The sequence below is a fragment of the Mastigoproctus giganteus genome, chromosome 9, assembly GCF_048544385.1.
Source record: "Mastigoproctus giganteus isolate SK-2022 chromosome 9, ASM4854438v1, whole genome shotgun sequence".
Lineage (NCBI taxonomy): Eukaryota > Metazoa > Arthropoda > Arachnida > Uropygi > Thelyphonidae > Mastigoproctus > Mastigoproctus giganteus.
In genome coordinates this window covers 25,928,944-25,951,859 of record NC_143583.1, presented here as the reverse complement: position 1 = coordinate 25,951,859, position 22,916 = coordinate 25,928,944, and the positions used below count along the sequence as shown (strand labels likewise).

At 38.3% G+C, this 22,916-nt stretch overlaps 1 protein-coding gene and 1 pseudogene across 1 annotated transcript in view; both read right to left on the bottom strand.

Moving 5' to 3' along the window:
* Positions 1-22,916, bottom strand: part of Zpr1 (zinc finger protein Zpr1) — a 140,226-nt gene that overhangs the window by 8,675 nt on the left and 108,635 nt on the right. The window contains exons 11-12 of the mRNA XM_090380971.1: positions 20,586-20,696; positions 11,990-12,079 (exon numbers count right to left, since the gene is read on the bottom strand). Coding sequence (XP_090237097.1) covers positions 11,990-12,079; positions 20,586-20,696 — 201 coding nt within the window. The remainder of the gene's footprint in view (positions 1-11,989; positions 12,080-20,585; positions 20,697-22,916) is intronic.
* Positions 22,135-22,741, bottom strand: LOC150080111 (small subunit ribosomal RNA; annotated as a pseudogene; the record flags this gene model as incomplete).

The window sequence follows — 22,916 nt, the reverse complement described above, 5'->3', positions numbered from 1 at the left end:
CTGCTCAGGTAGCTAACAAACTAAATAAATATTTTGCATCGACATTCACACCGGAGGAGTTATTCAGCGAGGGGAATGCCAGAAGTGTATTCAACTCTAGCAGTAAGCTAGAGAATCTTGTAATAACTGAGAGTAAAGTGGAGGAGAAATTGTTGAAGATAAACACAAGAAAGGCACTTGGGGTGGATGGGATCTATCCAGTTATATTAAAGGAGGCAGCAAAGGAAGTAAGCAAACCCTCAGCCATAATTATGAGAGCTTCCTTGGACTCATGGGAGGTACCCATGGACTGGAGATGTGCAAATGTGACCCCAATTCACAAGGGAGGATCAAAGGCTGACACAAGTAATTATAGACCTGTGAGTTTAACTTCTGTTCCCGGAAAATTAATGGAGGCACTGGTTAAAGAAGCATTGCAGGATCATCTAGACAAGACTTCAGTTATAGCTCGGACACAGCATGGTTTTGTTAAGGGGAAGTCTTGCCTGACCAATTTGATTGGATACTATGATGCAGTCACAAAAGAACTGGATGCAGGGAATAACTTTGATATTATATACTTGGATCTTAGAAAGGCTTTTGATACTGTTGCACATGGAAGACTGCTGCACAAATTGGAGCAGTGTGGCATTGGAGGCAAATTGCTGCTATGGATAAAGGGGTGGTTGAGGGGGAGAAGACAGAGTGGTAATCAATGGACACTGCTCATCGTGGACTAATGTTATTAGTGGAGTCCCTCAGGGTTCAGTATTGGGTCCTTTATTGTTCTCTGTATTTATAAATGATATTGATGATGGTATATCAAGCTTAATGTCCAAGTTTGCAGACGATACGAAGGTTGGCAGGGTTGTCAAGGACACTACTGACTCTATGCTGCTGCAACAGGATCTGGAAAGGTTGAGCAGATGGGCTGAGAGATGGCAAATGAAGTTTAACATTGACAAATGTAAAGTACTACATATGGGAAACAGCAACCCCAGAGCAACATATCAACTCTGTGGTACTACACTGACAGTGGTAGAGAATGAAAGGGACCTGGGGGTGGTTGTGCAGGCAGATATGAAGTTCTCTGAGCAGTGCAGACGGGCTGGAAGAGTAGCTCATGGTGTATTGTCAATGATATATAGGAATTTTTCTAGCAGGGATAAGGAGGTGATTATTCCCTTGTATAAGGCAATAGTCAGGCCACAATTAGAGTACCGTATACAGGCCTGGAGGCCTCATTTCAAGAAGGATGTAGAGCTGCTGTAACGGGTACAGAGAAGAGCAACAAGATTAGTGAATGGAACAAAGGGGTGCTCTTACGAAGAAAGGCTTAAGTTTTGCGAATTACAGTGTCTGGAGACTAGGCACCAGCGAGTGTTTTTCCTTCTTCTTAGAAATTTGCTCATATCCAGCCAGTTCCTAAAAAGGGTGACAAATCCCTCCCATCCAATTACCATCCCATTGCAATTACTTCTACTCTTTCTAAAGTAATGGAGAAATCAATTAACCACCAACTCTTAAACTACCTAGAAACCTTCCGTCTAATCAACAATAGCCAGTATGGATTCCGTCGATGTCGATCCACTGGTGATATTCTGGATTATGTTATCCACTTATGGACAAATTCAATGGAGAAGTTTGGTGAAACACATGCAGTTGCTCTTGATATCTCAAAGGCTTTCGATCGTGTTTGGCATAAAGGTCTTCTAAACAAGCTTCCATCTTATGGTTTGCCAACTGTTTTTTGTAATTGGTTATCCAGTTCTCTCTCACTGAGGGTGATGGTAGATGGCTCTCTGTCTTCTAACTTCTCCACTAATGCTGGTGTCCCACAAGGTTCAGTTCTTTCCTTCACTCTTTTCCCCTTGTATATTAATGACCTTCTTCCATTCACTGGAAATCCTATCCATAGTTTTGCCGATGATAGCACATTGCATTCCACTTACCATTTTGAAAAACTTGCCATGCTCAATCAGCTTCAACTTCTCGAATATCCACTACCAATTCCTTAAATGCCGATCTCCAGGTAATTTTCCAGTGGGGCAGAGACAACCTTCTTGATTTCAATCCTTCAAAAACTCAGTCTTGACTTATATTTCGCAAAAAGGATTCTTTTGCTCCTATGCTTATCTTCGGTGACGCTCCGATTTCTAGACAGAATGATATATCTCTTTTGTCTTCTAATTTCTCTTGGCATAAGCATATTACAAATATTGCTTCCTCTGCATCTAAAAAACTTGGTTTTCTCTTTCGACGTTACTTTTCTTCCAAACAGCTGTTCACTCTGTACAAATTGCAAATCCGCTCTACCATGGAATATTGTTCCCACATCTGGGGTGGTGCCTCCAAAACCTCTCTCAGACATCTAGATTCCATTCAGAAGAGGGCAGTTAGGTTAATTAAGGAATCCTCTCTAACAGAGTCTCCCCACTCTCATATACGTACTGTTTCTGCTGCATGCCTTTTCTACAGATATTTCCATGGGCACTGTTCTTCTGAATTGGCTTCTATAATTCCCGCTCTCTCTTTAAAAACAGTCCAAACAGGTGCCACCACCAGCCAATATCCTTTTCCTGTCCAACTTCAAAATCACAGAACCAACTTTTCATCTTGATCATTTATTTATTCAACTGCCCTTTTCTGGAACAACCTTCCTTCATACGTATTACCTGAAAATTACAGTCTACAGAAATTCAAGTCTAATGTCAACAAATATCTACTTTCATCTTCTCAACCTCCAACCCAAGCACAGTACTAAGTACTATAGGTTCTAATACCTCTCGTGTTTGGGGTTAAAAAAAAAAGCTTATCCAAGCCATGTCAATTGTCATACTTTTTTATTTCTTCTAAGTCTTTTTTCAGTTTGCATCTCTAAAGCAATGCCACGAGCAAATACTTTTCTTACCTTCCGTATCCTGACCCCTCTCAACGAGTTTCTCATTTCCTTATCCAAAGCAATTCAAACATCTTCGGCTACTTTTCACTACTTGAATTTGCAGATAAAGGAACCACTAGGTGGCAGTGATCACAGTATACTGATGTGAGATTTACTTTAAGATATAATTACCATCGGGTAAAGGAAAGGGTTTTTGCTTCTGTAAAGGTGAGTACAGTGGTCTCAGACAGTTTTTAAATTCTGTACAGTGGGATCAACTGACGATATTACCAACAGTAAATTCTAAGTGGGAAGCATTCAAGGAATTAATCTGGATGCTACTAAAAGTTTCATACTTATTAAGAAATATTGTTCAAGGTTTAGGCCTAAATGGTTAACAAATGAACTAATGAGACTCATGACAGAGAAGAAAAATGCATGGGATGCATATAAATTATCAAGCGACTCAGAAGCCTTTGGCAGACATAAGCTAGTCTGTAATCAGGTCACAAAGGAGGTTAGGCAGGCGAAGGCAGATTATGAGAAATCTTTGGCAAAAGATGCTAAGAAAAACAGCAAGGATTTCTTTACTTATATAAACTCTAAAAGGAAGGGGATGAATCTGATTGGTCCACTTGATACTGATGGTTCGACTGTTGATGATCCTGCTCAGATAGCAAACAAACTGAATGAGTATTTTGCATCTGCATTCACACATGAGGAATTATTAAGGTTTGAAAATGGCAGAAGGTTATCAAATTGTAGCAGGGTGCATAATGATTTTGTAATAGCTGAGAGCAAAGTGGAGGAGAAATTGTTGAAGTTAAACATAAGAAAGGCACCTGGGGTGGATGGGATCTATCCAGTTATATTAAAGGGGGTGGCAAAGTAACTAAGCAAACCCTTAGCCATAATTATGAGAGCAACCTTGGACTCAGGGGAGGCCCCCACAAACTGAAGATGTGCAAATGTATCCCCAATTCACAAAGGGGGGATCGAAGGGTGACACGAGTAATTACAGACCAGTTAGTTTAACTTCTGTTCCGGGTAAAATAATGGAGTCACTGGTTAAAGATGCATTGCAGGATCATCTAGACAAGACTGCAGCAATAATTCAGACACAGAATGGGTTTGGTAAGGGAAAGTCTTGTCTGACAAATTTGATACGATATTATGATGTGGTTACAAAGGAAATGGATGCTATGTTTTGTTTGTTTGTTTGTTTGTTTGTTATTTGGTTTTTAGGAGCATTAGCTACTGAGGCCATATTGCTCCAGGATATGCGGTGGTCATTCCCTGACCTTTCCGCATCCTCCGTATTTGGTGGTGACAGGCTCGAACCCCGGTCTGATCAAGAAGCGTGGCTACGCACTGCTGCTCCTTCCCACCTGGCTACGGAGGTGCCTGGAACTGGATGCAAAAAATAAATTTGAATTTCAGGAAAGCTTTTGACACTGTTATGCATGGAAGACTATTGTACAAATTGGAGCAGAATGGTATTAAGGGTAAATTGCTACAATGGATAAAAGGATGGTTGAGCGGGAGAAGACAGAGGGTGGTAATTAATGGGTGCTGCTCTTTGTGGAGTAATGTTATTGGTGGAGTCCCACAGGGTTCGGTGTTGGGTCCTCTGTTGTTTTGTATATTTATCAATGATATTGATAAAAGTATATCAGGCTTAATGTCGAAGTTTGCATATGATACAAATGTTGGCAGGTTTGTTAATGACAGTAATGGCAGTGTGCTACTGCAACAGGATCTAGATAATTTGGGCAGATGGGCTAAGAAGTGGCAACTGAAGTTTAACCTTCACAAATGAAAAGTACTGCATATGGGTAGAAGTAACCGCAGAGAAACGTACCAACTGTGTGGTACTACACTTAAGGTGGTAGAAAGTGAAAAAGACCTGGGAGTAATTGTGCAGTCAGATATGAAGTTTTCTGAGCAATGCAGACAGGCTGCCAGGGCAGGTCATGGGGTTTTGTCAATGATATATAGGAATTTTGCTAGTAGGGAAAAGGAGGTGATTGTCCCTCTGTATAATTGTGCAGTAATTGTGGGAGTAATTGTGCAGTCAGATATGAAGTTTTCTGAGCAATGCAGACAGGCTGCCAGGGCAGGTCATGGGGTTTTGTCAATGATATATAGGAATTTTGCTAGTAGGGAAAAGGAGGTGATTGTCCCTCTGTATAAGGCAATGGTTAGGCCATGCCTTGAGTACTGCGTACAGGTCTGGAGGCCTCATTTTTAGGAAGGATGTAGATTTGCTTGAGCGTGTACAGAGAAGGGCAATAAGATTGGTGAGGGGAATGAAGGGGTCCTCTTACCAAAAAAGGCTTAAACTCTGCAAATTGCAGTGGTTGGAGACTAGGCACCTGCGCGGTGATCTGATTGAGGTGTATAAGGCCTTGAATGGGTTGAGAACACTGAATTCTGATGGGATCCTTCCACTTGTTCAGATTACGAAGCTAAGGGGGCATAAATTCAAACTAAGAAAAGACAAATGTAGAATAGATGTGTGGAAATTTGCCTTTAGCCAACGGGTAGTTAATTGCTGGAAAAAACTTCCATCTGTCGTTGTGGAAGTTGATAGGTTAAAAAAATTTAAGGAGGAACTGGACAAGCACATTTGGAGGGAATGGTGCAATTTTTTTTTTTTTTTTTTTTTTTACTGATGCTGCATAAGCTCATACACTTCTTCCATCACATTTCACTACTACTACTTCACTACTTTTAAGTACAGAGTAGTCATTAGCTTGAATTAATAAACATGGTCATCATCATATGATCTAAGCTGCTTCATCATCTGAGGAACTCACTTTCAAGACAATGTCCTTTGCAACAGAAGTCACGTCACTCTTAACTACATCACTATAAAGTTTCAGATTTTGTCGATTATCCATATCACGCCTATAATTCTGAGCAGATTCATGTATACATTGTATCCGTTCTTTAAATTTCTCATTCTTTATTCCATGTTCCAAATCCATGGCTTCAAGAAGATCTCATCTAGACAGTATCCCTCTGATTGAACTCCAATTGATACCACTCTCCTTGGCAAAAAGGAAATCTTGCAAATCTTTGTATAATTTAAATGTTATTTCTGTGAAGCAATATTTATCTCTTCTGAAATCACCATCTGTGCGAGGCAGTTTCTCTCTCCAGAAGAAGTCATGTTTTTGGACAACAGGATTAAAATTCATGTTTTAATTCCTAATTTCTTTTGAACACAATGACAGTGTTGTTCCCTATCTCAATTTCAGCTGAAGAATCTTCATTTTTATCAGAAAATCCATATCACTATGAACATTTTTCTTAACTTTACATAATTCTCTATCCTAATCATTTTTAGGCCGCATTGATCTTGACTTTCCTCTTATTATTTCTTCTTAAAATGGGAGACCTACTGCATGATGGATATAGTGATCCAACTGAACTTTCTTCCCCACTGTAGCATATCCGCCTTTTATGACGTGTTTTGATGGAATATTCAGAAGATTTATGTAGTGTCAAAAGTGCAATGTCCTTATCATCCCCATTATCCTCATTATCCAATTCTGCTAACGTGATAGCATTGCCCCAGAGAACCTCCTCCCATTCCAACATCTTCTCACCTACACCTCCGGAGATAGAGGCCTCAGAAGGTTTTTTTGCTTTGACTCTGACAATTTACCTTGACATATACTTGTATCCTGAAATTCTAGCTTACGTAAAGAATTCCAATTCTTCCTTAATTTATGGCTGAAATTTGCAGACTTAGTGGCCTCTGTACCAACAGTGAGATTAGACTCCTTAGCACCACTTTCAAGATTTGTAGAACCTGTAACCTCTTTCAATTCAACGCCACAAATTTTTTCACATGTGAGATCAACCCTGTGTGTATCTGACTCCATTTGATAAACATTTTTTATTATGAGAGGACATTAATAACCGTATAGGGGTCACTACCAGCCTTCTTCCTTCGTTAATAATGGCTGTATAGGCCTTTACTATATAAATCTAAAATTCATTAAAATTATAAATCTTTTCCGCTAAGAAGATATTTTGTTCCAAACTTAGATGAAACTAATCAGCTAGATACACCCTTCCAACTATTTGAAGTCCCCTTCATCCATACCTTGCAGAGTTTAATAGCTCTTCAAATTTTGAAGTACCAGTGCTATACTAAAGCATAGGCAGCTGGAACTGACAGCTAGAACAGAGAATGCTTTAACTGCCAAAACAGACTTATTGTAAATCTAGCTTGAATATTACCTTTCCTTGATTAGAAATTGTCAAACCTAGTAGACATTATCATATCTGTGTATCACAAGAGTATTTAAAGTAAGCACTTTAAACCATATTTATAAACACTTTTAACAAGAGCACATATAATAGCAACTATCACAGCTAACCGCCATTGTTAATGCCCTGGCTGCAGGACATTCCATTCCATTTTCCATTTATTTGTGCACACAATTATTACATATATATATATATATACAATACTTACAACAAGATATATATACAAATTTATATACATTAACATTCTCATTACACATATATAAGATACTATATTATATTTGACCCCCTGGTGCCTTGCATACATGTATCCTAGAATCAAGGGTGGTTCCTAGGCAAAAGCCCATCTCCACTTAGTTCATTTGTTTTGGTGTAGAACCTCTACAAAGCTAGCCTAAAAACATGTGTGAGGTATACTACTGCCAATACAAGGCAGCTGCTGCCTGGGTTTACGTTATCTATTTGTGCCGAATGCACAAGTCCCGCAACCACTGGATGTAGTGTAATACCAGTGGGTGCCAACAAGTGAATTACTAGTGGAGAACTTCCACAAATTATCCTCACTACTATTGAGAAACAGTAATTATTATATTAAACAGATATTATGAATCAGAGCTGTACTACTCAATATGTTCTACGTTGATAATAATATTAGTAAAAATAATAAGAGGAGTTTACCTCAATATAGTGCGTAGAACACTTCCGTATGATATTAAACTTATATTTTTATTATATATTTTATTATATATTATATATAGTATGATATTTTTACTAATATTAAACAGATATATATACAACACTTGTTTTAAAAATGCTCAGTCTCTGAATTCCTGAGAACCAGGAAAACAATATATAATTAAATTATATACAATGGACAATTAATAACACTGTCTAGTTTGTCCACTAGAACTTTCAAACCTGCCAACAAGCACAATGAGATAGCTACTAAATGTTTCTTATAAACCTTGAGCAAACCTTGTGTTTCACAGAAACAAATCTTTACAATAACAATTGACATAAATCAATGCAACATTAATTAACATAAATCAACATAATAACAAGGGCAGGAAGCAGAGGATCATAATGGCTACTATTCAGACTGAACTAATGTTAGAAATGGAGCATTTCCGAAGAAAAATTAAAATCAGCCTGTTTTTTATTGCCCCAAATTTTACTTACTTTTTTTGTCTGTGCCCCATTTCTAACATTAGTTCAACTTTGATTAAATAAGTTTCAGTTAATTTTACTGGCAAAAATTTCGTACAACCAAGTTATAAAATGCTACAGTCATGTGCACGATTTCTTGCATATTACAAAAATATATAGTTTATACATCCCACCGCCCTGGCGGTGCTATCGTAAAGGGGACACCCAATCGGTGGTTTTAATTAACTGAAACTTACTGAAGTGTTGTTTACAAAAATTCTCTTTAGGAACTTGCTTTTAGCTGTGAACTGCACAGCAGCAGCACCATTCAGCAATGCGTTATTCAGTTTATTTTTGGTTTCCAGTCAGTTCTGGCTTAGATATTATTTGTGTATTTTGTGTTGATTGCCTAATTTTAGTACATCGTGGATGGGACTCCACTAATAACATTAGTCCACAAAGAGCAGCATCCACTGATTACACTCTCTGTCTTCTCCCATTCAACCATCCTTTTATCCATTGTAGCAACTTACCCTTAATTGCATACTGCTCCAATTTGTACATTAGTCTTCCATGTGCAACAGTATCAAAAGCTTTCCTAAAATCCAAGTATAGTCAAGTATGCTACAACGAACAATGATATAATGAATGCGGAGGAATACTATCGGCCGGTGTAGCACGTGCGTGTGCATGACGTGTTGATTAGAGCACTTCCAGCTCTATTTTCCCGCTTTGATTAGAGTGCCAGTTATCATCTTTGTTATCATTTGTAAAGTTTAGTTATCTGCTTATTTGTCCTTTAGCAGTGAAAATATTTTTTAAAATTATTCTGCTATATAATTTTAGACATGAGCTGGCAAAATAGAGTGAGAAAGCTAATTAACTTAGAGATTAAGAAATAAGTAATTTCCAAGCAAGAAAGTGGAAAAAGTGTAGGAGATCTAAGTGCTGAATATGGTATGGCTAAATCAACAATCAGTACAACAAGGAAGAAATAAAAAGTGCACAGGTCGCAAAGGGAATCTCTAGGTTAAGCAGTTCATGTTTTAATATCACAGAAAAGATGGAAACAACTCTTCTATTAGTGTGGATTAATAAAAAACAAATGGCAGGTGATAGTGTCAGTGAGGCGATTATTTGTGAAAAGGCCAAACAATTGTTTGAGGAACTTAGTGCTAAGGCTCCTAGTACAAGACACTGCTGAGCAACATCGTGAGAAATTTAAGAAAATAATTAAGGATGGAGGCTTTCTTTCGCAGCAGGTGTTTAACTGCGACAAAACTGGCCTTTTCTGGAAGAGAATGCCATGCAAAACGTATATCACAAAGGAGGAGACCACCTTGCCTGGCCATATGAAAGACTGGCTTACATTACTCTTTTGTGCCTATGCTTCGGGTGACTGCAAGGTCAAAACACTCTTTGTGTACCGTTCAGAGACCCCTAGAGCTTTTAAAAACATCAGGAAAACCGCCTTGGAGTTTTGTGGTGTTCCAACCACAAGGCTTGGGTGACCAGGAGTCTTTTCTCCGAATGGGTGATTGAGGTGTTTGGCCTCACTGTCTGTGACTACCTTAGAAAGAAGGATCTTCCAATGAAGGTTCATTTGGTCATGGACAATGCTCCAGCCCACCCTCCTAATTTGATGGAAGAATTACCAGATGAGTTCAGTTTTATCAAGGTTCACTTCTTGTCACATAATGCGACGCCTATCCTCCAGCCTATTGACCAGCAGGTAATCGCAAATTTTAAAAAAACTCTACACTAAGGCACTGTTCAGGAAATCTTTTGAAGCTACTTCTTCCAATGATGTGACTCTGAAGGACTTTTGGAAGAGTCACTTCAATATAGCAGATGCTGTTTTCCTAATTGTGGTTGCTTGGAAGGAGATTTCTGTTAGGTACTTGAATTTGGCTTTGAGGCCATTGTGGTCTGACGCTGTGGCTCCAAGGGACTTCGAAGGCATTCAACAATTGGAGGAAGAGCCTGTTGTGCAGGAAATTGTGTGTATGGACTTGAAGGTCAATGAAGAGGATGTGGAGGAATTGGTGGAGGACTACAGGAAGGAGCTAGCAGAGCTTCACAATGAAGAGGCAGAGGCACTGAAGAAGAGGAAAGCTTTCGGGGACGAGAACAAGGAAAAAAGTCACAGCATTCCAGCTGCGGACCTTAAAGAGGTGTTCTCTTGCTGGAATAAACTATCCAAACTTATAAAAGATTATCATTTGGATATTGCTGCTGTGGAAATGGGCCTTAATCATTTTAATGACATCTTGATGGCCCACTTTTGGAGGGTCTAAAAATCCAGGATAAAGCAGTCAAGACTGGATTCATTCTTCAAAAAGGTGGACAAATGCCCTCCCACAGGACAGTCACCCAAGATGAGTAGGAACAATGACTCCTCTCCTTCCACCTCTATGTGATTTTTTATGATTTTTATTAGGGAAAGTTTGTTTATATTTTCACTGGGGGAATATTGTTTATGCTTTTCAAATTTTATGTACAGTGTATAAAAGTTAAATAAATTAGTTTTATATTATTTTTACACTTATATTTTTCATTTTGTATTATATTTTTCCTGTTTAAATTGTTGTATTGGATGGTAACTTTGCTCTAGACTGCGGGCCTGGAACATATTACCCCTAAATACATAAATTTCAATGTTTTTTCAATTTCAAAGAACAGATGCTATAACAAACAAGGTTCTAGAACCAATTACGTTCATTCTAGCATACCCCACTGTATATGATATCAAAATAATTTTTTTCATCCAGTTCCTTTGTGGCCACATCATAATATCCAATCAAAAATGGTCAGACAAGACTTCCCTTAACAAACCCATGCTGTGTCTGAATTATTACTGTAGTCTTGTCTAGATGATCCTGCAATGCTTTTTAACTAGTGATTCCATTATTTTCTCCAGAACAGAAGTTAAACTAACAGTTCTGTAATTACTTGTGTCATCCTTTGATCCCCCTTTGTGAATTGGGGATATATTTGCACATCTCCAGTCAGTGGAGACATCACAGCATTAGTCAAGTTCCTATTGTTGGCAAACAGATGGAACAGTGCCAACTGCACATTATGATATACAGCATGATATGCAGAAATATTTGGGCTTTTACTATATTAACTAGCAATCTCTGCAGAACATTCAATACAAATGAATGCATTTTGAATCTTGTTGAATGATTTACACCAATCATTCATCAAGATTCAAAGTTAATTTTATATTTGGTAGGGGCCAATTACATAATAATTAAAAAATAAAGTGAAAAAAAAAAATGAAATGAATAAACGTATATTAAGCTCTCTACATCACAAAGCTTTCATTTCCATAATACAAAAGTTTTAAATAAATTTCCTGAGTATATGATTTACACTTCCTTTTTGCTCTAAGAACATTAGAAAAACTTATAAATGTTCAGTTATTTTTAACAACTAATAAAAAAATTCTGATGTATTGTATAGCAGTGTGAGCTACTATACTGTATTCTAAAAGATGTAACTGATATGCCTTTATAAAAAATTTTATTCATTGAAATAGTCTATTGCGGAAAATCTATATAATAGAATTTACTATATTCTTACAGATTAGCTTCCCAATTAATAAGACAAAATAACAACAGAACACATCTTCCATTCAGTGGAATGCTTAACATAATTAAATGAATTTATACAATAATGCATTATAAAAGCACATACCTCATCAAGTTTTTTTAAAAAAATTTCTAATCTTTCTTTCATGTTAGGATGAGAACTGTCTCCTGTTATTAAGGGGTTATTTTCTAAGAGCTGTAAAGAAAAAGTGAAAACAAAAATATATAGAGGCTGACTTATATATCGAAATTCTTCCTCTTTCAAACTGCTGTTAGTTGGGTAGTACAGATATAATATACTTAATCAGAATCCTTTACTACTGTTAACCAAATTTTTAACAGTTAAATTAATAAGGTATTGCACTAAGCTACTAACCACAATTAATTAAAATTTGTCTAATTTCTGAAACTACAGACAGGCTGATTGAGAATTGAATTTTTGTAGGTAGTAACTCGGTAGGTAGGAAATGCACATGGGATAAAGTTGTTTCAGAAAATGTAACCAAAGTAGAATGCAGAAAAAAAGTTAAACTGGCAAGTATAGACAGAAGCTGCACATGGATGCAGGCTGGAATGTTGTTTAGAAAAGTTCAGAATTACAGATGCCAATTCCAAACAGTGCATGTGAAAAGAGTAAAGAAAAGGCATACAACATAAACTGAATGTCTGTATGACAGGGAGGGATTAATTAACTTGATTACTCTTTTTTGGTTAGGGTGGAAAATTTTTAGTAAGCCTTTGGGAGCTCCAAATCTTTCTAAAGATCTAAAGTAGCATAAATATGTTGGGTTATCAATAATGAAGCAGAGCTTAGAATGGGCAACTCCTTGTCTCCATTATTAGAAAACAAGTTCATGGTGTTTATAACTGATGGTGCTTTAACCATCAGTTATAAAGAGAGAGAGAGAGAGTTTGAGCTCTCTTATCCTTATTTTTATTTCTTCTCAAAAGGTTAATTATTAACGTATCAAGTTTAAATGTTAATTTAATAACAATTAAAAAGGGGCAGTTCTTTAAGGATTTTTATCACAGAACTTTTGTCTCCAACTGGATTAGATATCTGATAGGGATAATTAATTACTGTATCAGTATCATCAACTGTTCTTTTTGCATATTAATTTATAATACAAAATTTCCATTTCATTTCCTTTCATTCTATCAATTAGTTTGACGATAGTTTCCAAAACAGGAATCAGAAACATCATCTACAGTTAATTTTAATTAGCATTTTAATGTACTGGGTGACTGCTTTAAAATTTTAAATTCATGAGCATTTGGCATTCAATAAATGAATGAATTATTATCACAAACATGGTGTAAAGTGTTTTTCATTTTACAAATAATTAGTATTAGTAACAGAAAATGATCCAAATAATGTCGAAAATTTTCTCTAGATCCAGTTCAAGAGTAACTGTGTAAAAATTAAGAAATATTGTTCAAGGTTTAGGCCTAACTGGTTTTTAAATGAACTAATAAGACTTGTGGCTGAGATGCATGTAAATTATCAGGTGACAGAAAAGTCTATGGCAGATATAAGCTAGTCTGTAATCAAGTCACAAAGGAGATTAGGCAAGCGAAGGCAGATTACAAGGAATCTTTGGCAAAGAATGCTAAGAAAAACAGGAAGGATTTCTTTACTTATATAAACACTAAAAGGAAGGGGATGAATCTGATTGGTCCACTTGATATCGATGGTTCGACTGCTGATGATCCAGGTCAGTTAGCAAACAAATAATTTGAGTATTTTGCATCTACATTCACACATAAGGAGTTATTAAGGAAGAAAAATGCCAGAAGTTTACCAAATTGTAACAGGGTGCTTAATGATTTTGTACTAACTGAGAGCAAAGTGGAGGAGAAATTGATGAAGTTAAACATAAGAAAGGCATCTGGGGTGGTCGGGATCTATCCAGTTATATTAAAGGAGGCGGCAAAGGAACCAAGCATACCCTTAGCCATAATTATTTTTTTTTTTATGAGAACCCCAAACACGAGTGGTATTAGAACCTATAGTACTTAGTACCGTGCTTGGGTTGGAGGTTGAGAAGACGAAAGAAGATATTTGTTGATATTGGATTTGAACTTCTGTAGATTGTAATTTTCAGGAAATACGTATGAAGGAAGGTTGTTCCAGAAAACGGCAGTTGAATGAATAAATGAGGAAGATGAAAAGTTGGTTCTGTGGGTTTGAAGTTGGACAGGAAAAGGATGTTGGCTGGTGGCGGCACATGTTCGGACTGTTTTGAAAGAGAGAGCGGGAATTATAGAAGCCAATTCAGAAGAACAGTGCCCATGGAAGTATATGTAGAAAAGGCATGCAGCAGAAACAGTACGTCTATGAGACAGCGAATGGAGAGAGACTGTTAGAGATGAGTCATTAATTAACCTAACTGCCCTCTTCTGAATGGAATCTAGAAGCCTGAGAGAGATTTTGAGGGCACCGCCCCATACGTGGGAACAATATTCCATGGCAGGGCGGATTTGCGATTTATACAGAGTGAGCAGCTGTTTGGGAGAAAAGTAACGCTGAGAGCGAAAGAGAAAACCAAGTTTTTTAGATGCAGAGGAAGCAATATTTGTAATGTGCTTGTGCCAAGAGAGATTAGAAGTCAGGGTAATCCCCAAAAGAGATATATCATTTTGCCTAGAAATCGGAGTGTCACTAAAGATAAGCATAGGAGCAGAAGAATCCTTTTTGAGAGATATAAGACAAGATTGAGTTTTAGAAGGGTTGAAATCAACTAAGTTGTCTTTGCCCCACTGGAGAATTACCTAAAGATCGGCATTTAAGGAATTGGCAGCAGATTTTCGAGAATTTGAAGCTGATTGAGCTGGACAAGGTTTCTCAAAATGGAAAGTTGAATGCAATGTGCTATCATCGGCAAAACTATGGATAGGATTTCCAGTCAATGGAAGAAGGTCATTGATATTCAAGAGGAAAAGAGTGGGGGAAAGAACTGAACCTTGGGGGACACCAGCATTAGTGGAGAAGTTAGAAGACAGAGAGCCATCTACCATCACCCTCAGTGAGCGATCAGAGAGAAAACTGGATAACCAATTACTAAAAACAGTGGGCAAACCATAAGATGGAAGCTTGTTTAGAAGACCTTTATGCCAAACACAATCAAAAGCCTTTGAGACGTCAAGAGCAACTACTTGTGTTTCACTGAACCTTTCCATCGAATTAGTCCATAAATGGGTAACATAAGCCAGAATATCGCCAGTGGATCGACACTGACGGAATCCATACTGGCGATCGTTGATCAGATGGAAGGTTTCTAGGTAGTTTAAGAGTTGGCGGTTAATTGATTTCTCCATTACTTTAGAAAGAGTAGAAGTAATTGCAATGGGACGATAATTGGATGGGAGGGATTTGTCACCCTTTTTAGGAACTGGCTGGATATGAGCAAATTTCCAAGCAGAAGGAAAAACACCTTTAGAATAAGAAAGTGAAAAAAGGCGGCAAAGAATAGGAGTAAGTTCAGGAGCACAGGTTTTGAGAACAAGTGGAGAAATACCATCAGGACCTGGAGCTTTCTTAGCATCAAGATTCATCAAAATCCTTCTGATATCCTTTTGACCGAAGACCACAGGAGGCATTGAATGGAGCGTGTTAGGAATGGTGGGAGGTGTTTTACCAAGATCATTAATACATGAGCTTGAAGAAAAATGGGATGCTAGCAGGTCAGCTTTATCCTTGGCTGAAGTGACAACAGAACCATCTGGTTTGGACAGAGGTGGGAGCAGAGATGGGCAAAAGTTGCGGCCAATAGCTTTGGCAAGAGACCAGAATGCTCGGCTACCATTAGGGAAAGAAGCAAGTTTTCTACTCTTTGCCTGTTCAAACTCTAGTTTGGACTGATTAATAACTGCTTTACAATTGTTGCGAGCTTTGGTGTAGGCAGAAAATGAAACTGAAGAATTAGAAACAAGCCAATTACAATATGCACCATTCTTCTCTTGGACAGCCTTAGCACATTTATTGGAAAATCAAGGTTTAGATAAAGGACGAGATTTTAAAGTGGAGTGTGGGATAAAGGATTCCATTCCTGCAAGAATAATTTCACTGACACGATCTGAGCAAACGTTGACATCAGAAGTTTTGAAACAGTAATCAGACCAAGGAAAAGAAGAAAAGAAGTCTCGCAGGTCATCCCATTTTGCATTCTTGTAATGCCAAACAATACGAGGTTGGGAATAGCCATGAGATAAAGGTTCCATTGGAGAAGAGACAATCACCAAGTTGTGATCTGAAGTGCCTAAAGGACCTCTCACTTCAACCTTGTACTTAGAAGGGTTGTTTGTGAGAAAAAGATCAAGCGTATTGGCTGTATGATTGGGATTGTCCGGTATTCTTGTAGGTAAATGAACAATCTGTGCTAGGTCATTAGTAATTGCAAAAGCCTCAGCATCTCGACCTGCTGGGTTGGTGTAACTAGAAAACGGAAGCCAGCTGGAGTTGTGAACGTTAAAATCACCAAGGAAAATTACCTCACTGTTAGGAAAGTTGGACTGGAGAAAGTCAAGTTGCAAAGAGAGGAAGTCAAAGAGCTCCAAGTGATTAGTGGAGTTGGGAGAACGGTAGAGACAACAGATGAATTTGACACAATGAGGTAGAGAGATTTTAAGCCAGAGAAGATCAAAGAGAGGAGATTCCAAATTGCCAAGTCTCTGACAGGGAATATCAGAACGGACATATGCACAAGTACCACCTTTGAGACGAAAGGAATCATACAGCAAATAATTTGGACATCTGAGATGAGCAGTAGTTGAATCAACTGATAACTGAGATTCAGTCAGAAAAAGTACATGAGGTTTGGAAGAGTGCAAGTGGAAATGGAAATCGTTGAGATTGGAATTGAGACCACGTATATTTGTGAAATGAACTAGGAAGTCCTTGGGAGGTTTAGATCTTTTCCCAGATAAGCTTGCTCTATTATTTTGACAATTCATGGTGTATTCAATAGTAAGAAAAATGGTGGGACATGCTGTATGAAGTAATGAAATTTTTGGATATGGCATACATGTGGTAAGAATATACCCAGCTCCTTGACATAACGTGGCCTCGACAATGCCCCCCGCATACACACTACTCGGACTTCCTCCAGTCACTATCTGGCAGAGTAGAGGTAGCAAGATTATACACTAGCTGATCCGGAAGCCTCCTAGAGAGTTACCAATAGGTTTGGTCCAGTGTACTATCTAGCAGCCGGCCTGCGAACACCGTTTTAGAGCTGTACCCTCGAAATGTAAGGAATATTGGATCTCGCCACGACATTCATCATAACCTGAAAAATCATCAATCATACTGCATGATGGAAGAGATAAGGAAGGGTTGGCCGGAACTTAGCTCTAGAGACTAAACATGGGTTCCACCACTTCAAGCTTCCAATAAGCAAAGTGGTGGTATTTCACCAGTTGATGAGAGTCATCTACCACCTAGTACTGACTGGTAACATAGAGGGGCGGCGTACCTCCATGTGGTGTGGGCACCACACCTTGACCCCTGCTTACATTGGTTCACACCTGGGTGGTCACCCACCATGTACTTGTGCATGAAGGTTATACCCAGGATTACTAACAGTCCCACCATCGTGAAGATGCAAGCAGAGGATTTGGCTGTCATAGACCGTCCGGACTTCGCCGAAATTGGGTCCACTTGACTTGAGTGTCACCCGAATATCAGTTCCATCAGCGTTTTAGACTCCCAGGTAGCAAGAACAGCTTGTCTGGCATATCTGAGAGAATGTCTGTGACAACCTCAAGGACCAACATGAGTGCATCCTTGGACTCAGGGGAAGTCCCCACGGACTGGAGATGTGCAAATGTATCCTGAATTCACAAAGTGGGTCGAAGGGTGACACAAGTAATTACAGACCAGTTAACTTCTGTTCCGGGTAAAATAATGGAGTTACTGGTTATAGATGCATTGCAGGATTATCTAGACAAGACTGCAGCAATAATTCAGACACAGCATGGGTTTGTTAAAGGAAAGTCTTATCTGATAAATTTGATTGGATACTATGATGTGGTCACAAAGGAACTGGATGCAAAAAATAATTTTGATATCATATACTTGGATTTCAGGAAAGCTTAGGACACTGTTTCGCATGGAGACTACTGTACAAATTGGAGCAGAATAGTATTAAGGGTAAGTTGCTACAATGGATAAAAGAGTGGTTGAGTGGGAGAAGACAGAGGGTGGTAATTAATGGACACTGCTCTTCATGGACTAATGTTGGTTTTGTTTTTATTGGCACATTAGCTACTAAGGCTATAATGCGCCGGACTAATGTTATTAGTGGAGTCCCACAGGGTTCGGTGTTGAGCCCACTGTTGTTTTGTATATTTATCAATGATATTGATGAAGGTATATCAGGCGTAGTGTCGAAGTTTGCAGATGATACAAAGGGTGGCAGGGTTGTTAATGACAATAATGGCAGTGTGCTACAGCAACAGGATCTAGAAAGTTTGGGCAGATGGGCTGAGAAGTGGCAACTGAAGTTACCTTGACAAATGCAAAGTACTGCATATGGGTAGAAGTAACACCAGAGAAACGTACCAACTGTGTGGTACTACACTTGGGTTTTTTTTTTTTTTTTTTTTTGTTAGTTGTTGGTGAATTGGCTTATGTGGCCATAATGCACCTGCAAAAGTTTTTGCATTTTACTCTAATCCAAGCCGGAGGTGGGATTCGAACCTGCTACCTCTGGGTTGCCAGGCAGGCACTTTACCCACCTGGCTAGCCGGGTCAGCACACTTAGGGTGGTAGAAAATGAAAAAGACCTGGGAGTAATTGTGCAGTCAGATATGAAGTTTTTTGAGCAATGCAGACAGGCTGCAAGAGCAAGTCATGGGGTTTTGTCAATGATATACAGGAATTTTGCTAGCAGGGAAAAGGAGGTGATTATCCCGTTGTATAAGGCAATGGTCAGGCCACGCCTTGAGTACTGCGTACAGGTCTGCAGGCCTCATTTTAGGAAGGATGTAGATTTGCTTGAGCGTGTACAGAGAAGGGCAACAAGATTGGTGAGGGCAATGAAGGGGTCCTCTTACTAAGAGAGGCTTAAGTTCTGCAAATTGCAGCAGCTGGAGACTAGGCACCTGCGAGGTGATCTGATTGAGGTGTATAAAGCCTTGAATGGGTTGAGCATGCTGAATTCTGATGGGATTCTTCCACTTGCTCAGATTACGAACCTAAGGGAGCATAAATTCAAATTGAGGAAAGACAGTTCTAGAATAGATGTGTGGAAATTAGCCCTTATCTGGCAAGTGGTTAATTGCTGGAACAAACTTCCATCTGTTGTTGTGGAAGTTGATAGCTTAAATAAATTCAAGGAAGAACTCGACAAACTTTTAGAGGGAATGGTTGTGTGAATTATTTTATTTTTTGTCTGATGATACATAAGCTCTTATGCTTGCTTTCTTGCATCAAATGCCTCTATTACTATTACTAAATAGCTTATCAGGTTAGTTAAACACGATTTTCCCTTAACAAAACCATGTTGTGTGTCCTTCAAAATGTTATTTTTATCACATTCCCGAATTGCACTTTTAATCATTGCCTTTAAGATCTTCCCTACCATCGAAGTCAGACTAACCGGTTATTAGTTATTTACTTCCCTTATAACTTTATGTATTGGCGATATATTTTCACTTCTCCAATCCAGAGGAATCTCTCCCAAGTCCAAAGACGCCCTCATAATTAACTTCAATGGTTCAATACACACCCTGGTGGCCTCCTTCAAAATTACTGGGTATATGTCATCAACTCCAGGAGCCTTACTTGCCTACGCTCAAGGGTTTTTCTAATAAACAGTCATCTGTAATTTCAAAATCACTAATTTCATATGACTCAACCTCACTTGCACAGGCTCTTCTCAGCATGAAGGGTTTTCTTCAATAAAGATAGATGCAAAGTGCCTATTCAAATCATCCACATTATTGGCTGGATTTTTTAAGACTTTCCCACACTCATTACACGTGGGTATGATCTGATTTTAATTCTTCTTCTTCTTCTTTGTATTCATATACATGAAAAATTCCTTGTCCCTATTCTTTGCCTTCTTAGCCAGTTGGTCACAGTGGGAGATTATTTAAAAACAATTTTGTTTGAGTTTAGTATTCCTGCAGAAAATATGGGATTTACATTTAAGAAATACAGCAGGAAGAAATACCTAAAGAGCTCATCCTTTTGAAGGACATTTTTGAGTTAGTCATCCTTACTGGAGGCAATGAACTAGAAAGCAAAAGGCCAGTATTATATTGGGTAAAAGTTTTCTTTTGTAGAAAATTACTATTCCTCAGATAACTTCAAGGTAAAAACAGCTAAGGGCAGTTGCACTGGAATTACTGGGTTATTATCACATACTGGATGGAACAGTTTTCAAAAATTATTTTACAATTTTACCCAATCAATTTACAAGTTTGCCGTAATTGGTTTTGAATAGATTATATGAAGCACATATGTGTGCAATTTCCTAGAAATGGAATTGAATAATTCATTAATTATTGAATAAGAATAGAGATTTCTTTGAGTCAACAAGTACAATAGCTCTACTATATTTTCAACAATCTTTTGTGTTTAGGATAACTATAAAAATATGGAAACTTGAGCTATCCCAGCAGCTTTCTCAGAAGCACTCACCACAGCTATATATTCTTATTCTTATATTAAGAATACTAAGATTCAAATACTATACCTGTTCTTTCATATTAACAAGAAGTCCTTCAATGGTAGTAAAACGACCTCCCAATGCTGCAGCACCAACATCCAGTTCCAATTCTGGAATAATAATGTTGCAGGTCTCAGACTGAAATATATATTATATAAAATATATAAAATACAGTAATAATGACTGTATAGAAAGAACATGCACAGAAAAGTGGAATATACTTAAAGAAATTGCTACATTAATAATAATGATGAAAATATAAGACTAGAAGACTAACTGAATTGTATAATAAAAGCAATACCACACTACATAAAAAACGGTAATATTTTTTATGTAGTGTGGTACTGCATCACACTGAATCTGTTTATGTAAATTAATTATTGTCACTAACTGATTGACACATACAATATATATATGAGGTGTGACAATAAAGTTCCAGGACTGGTGCTGTTGCAGTCATGTTCGATGAGTCTTAAAATAAATGGAAGTGGTATGTTGTAGTTCAAATTTCTTCCAACAGATGGTGGTACAGAGATTGTCTGGTAGGCTGACAGGTTGCAAGTAACAAACACTTTCATAGTAGCATTAACGTTCCGTGTCATGATTTTGCAATGGAGCAACGAACAAATTTTGCTTTAAACTCAGAAAATTTGCAACAGAAACATGAAATGATAAAACAGTTTATGGTGATAATATGTTAAGTAATACCAGTTTGTTTGAATGTTATAAGCAGTTAAGACGGACATGAGGATGTTCATGATGACACAAGAAGTGGGCATCCATCAACCTCTTAAAATTAGGACAGAGTAGCAAATTTTTGGGAAATTGTGGCAACAGATCATTGTTTGACCCTCAGAATTTTGGACGTCAATAAGGAGATGATTTTTCAAATTCTGAATGAAGATTTAAGGAAAAGAAAGGTCTGATTTAATAATCCCATTCATCTTATTCCAAGTGGATTTAAGTCAGTTTTTGTTAACTAATCATGTAGGGCTGTTTGGCACATTAGTAGTTATTTTATAACTATGTACATATCAATCTAATTTAATAACTATATGTATAAGGTGAATAATCCCCATTTGAGATGTTCCTCTGTTAATCAACAGTTGCTTTGAATGGAAAAATGTTCAATTTAAATGAGTAGTTCATTATACCTTTTTCTGTTATTCCAAAGTTTTACTTGCTCATAAATTTTGAGTGGTGGTTAACAGGGTCAGCTATTACCATTTTTGAGAACTAATTAGTGGCCCAATAGTAATTTTAGTGATACCTTTTAAATACAGCAAACTGGCACTAGAACACCAAGCCCACTGGGTATATATCAGGTATAACATTAAGACTTGGAAAAGTCTAGCTTGGTAAGTCTGTGTGTTATATCTGATGAATCAGGCTTTGTGTTCCAGTCCCAGTTTGCTGTATTTATAGCTATTATTTCAAAGTGTAGCTATTATTTCACTCGGTGAAGAGAATCAAGGAAAACCAGCGAGATTGTTCAGGCCGGGCAGTAGCCACCGGGCGGTGGACCACCCGTCTGGAACTGAGATCCAACTACGAGCTTTTTAACCACAACAACTTTAATATACGCTATTGGAGCTGGAATTACCGCAGCTGCTGGCACCAGACTTGCCCTCCAATAGATCCTCGTTAAAGGATTTAGAGTGTACTCATTCCAATTACGAGGCCTCAATAGAGTCCCGTATTGTTATTTTTCGTCACTACCTCCCCGTGCCGGGAGTGGGTAATTTGCGCGCCTGCTGCCTTCCTTGGATGTGGTAGCCGTTTCTCAGGCTCCCTCTCCGGAATCGAACCCTGATTCCCCGTTACCCGTTACGACCATGGTAGGCGCATAACCTACCATCGACAGTTGATAAGGCAGACACTTGAAAGATGCGTCGCCGGTACGAGACCGTGCGATCTGCTCAAAGTTATCCAGAGTCACCAGGAGTTTCGGACCGAAGCCCGATTGGTCTTGGTCTAATAAAAGCGCTCGTCCCCGAAGGTCGGAGCTCTGCTGCATGTATTAGCTCTAGAATTACCACAGTTATCCAAGTAAAAAGGTACGATCTAAGGAACCATAACTGATTTAATGAGCCATTCGCGGTTTCACCTTGCTTAGGCATGTACTTAGACATGCATGGCTTAATCTTTGAGACAAGCATATGACTACTGGCAGGATCAACCAGGTAGCATTCGCAACAGTCCACGAATGCACTGCGGTCTCGCCGCAAGAAATCGTTTCCGACTGCGTCGCAGTCGAGGTGCGCCAAGTCCGGCACACCACGGTACACTCTCGGCATACCGTGTCTTAAATAAGACCTCACAATGAGGAGCAGTTCACCTCGACCCCGCTCCGCTCTC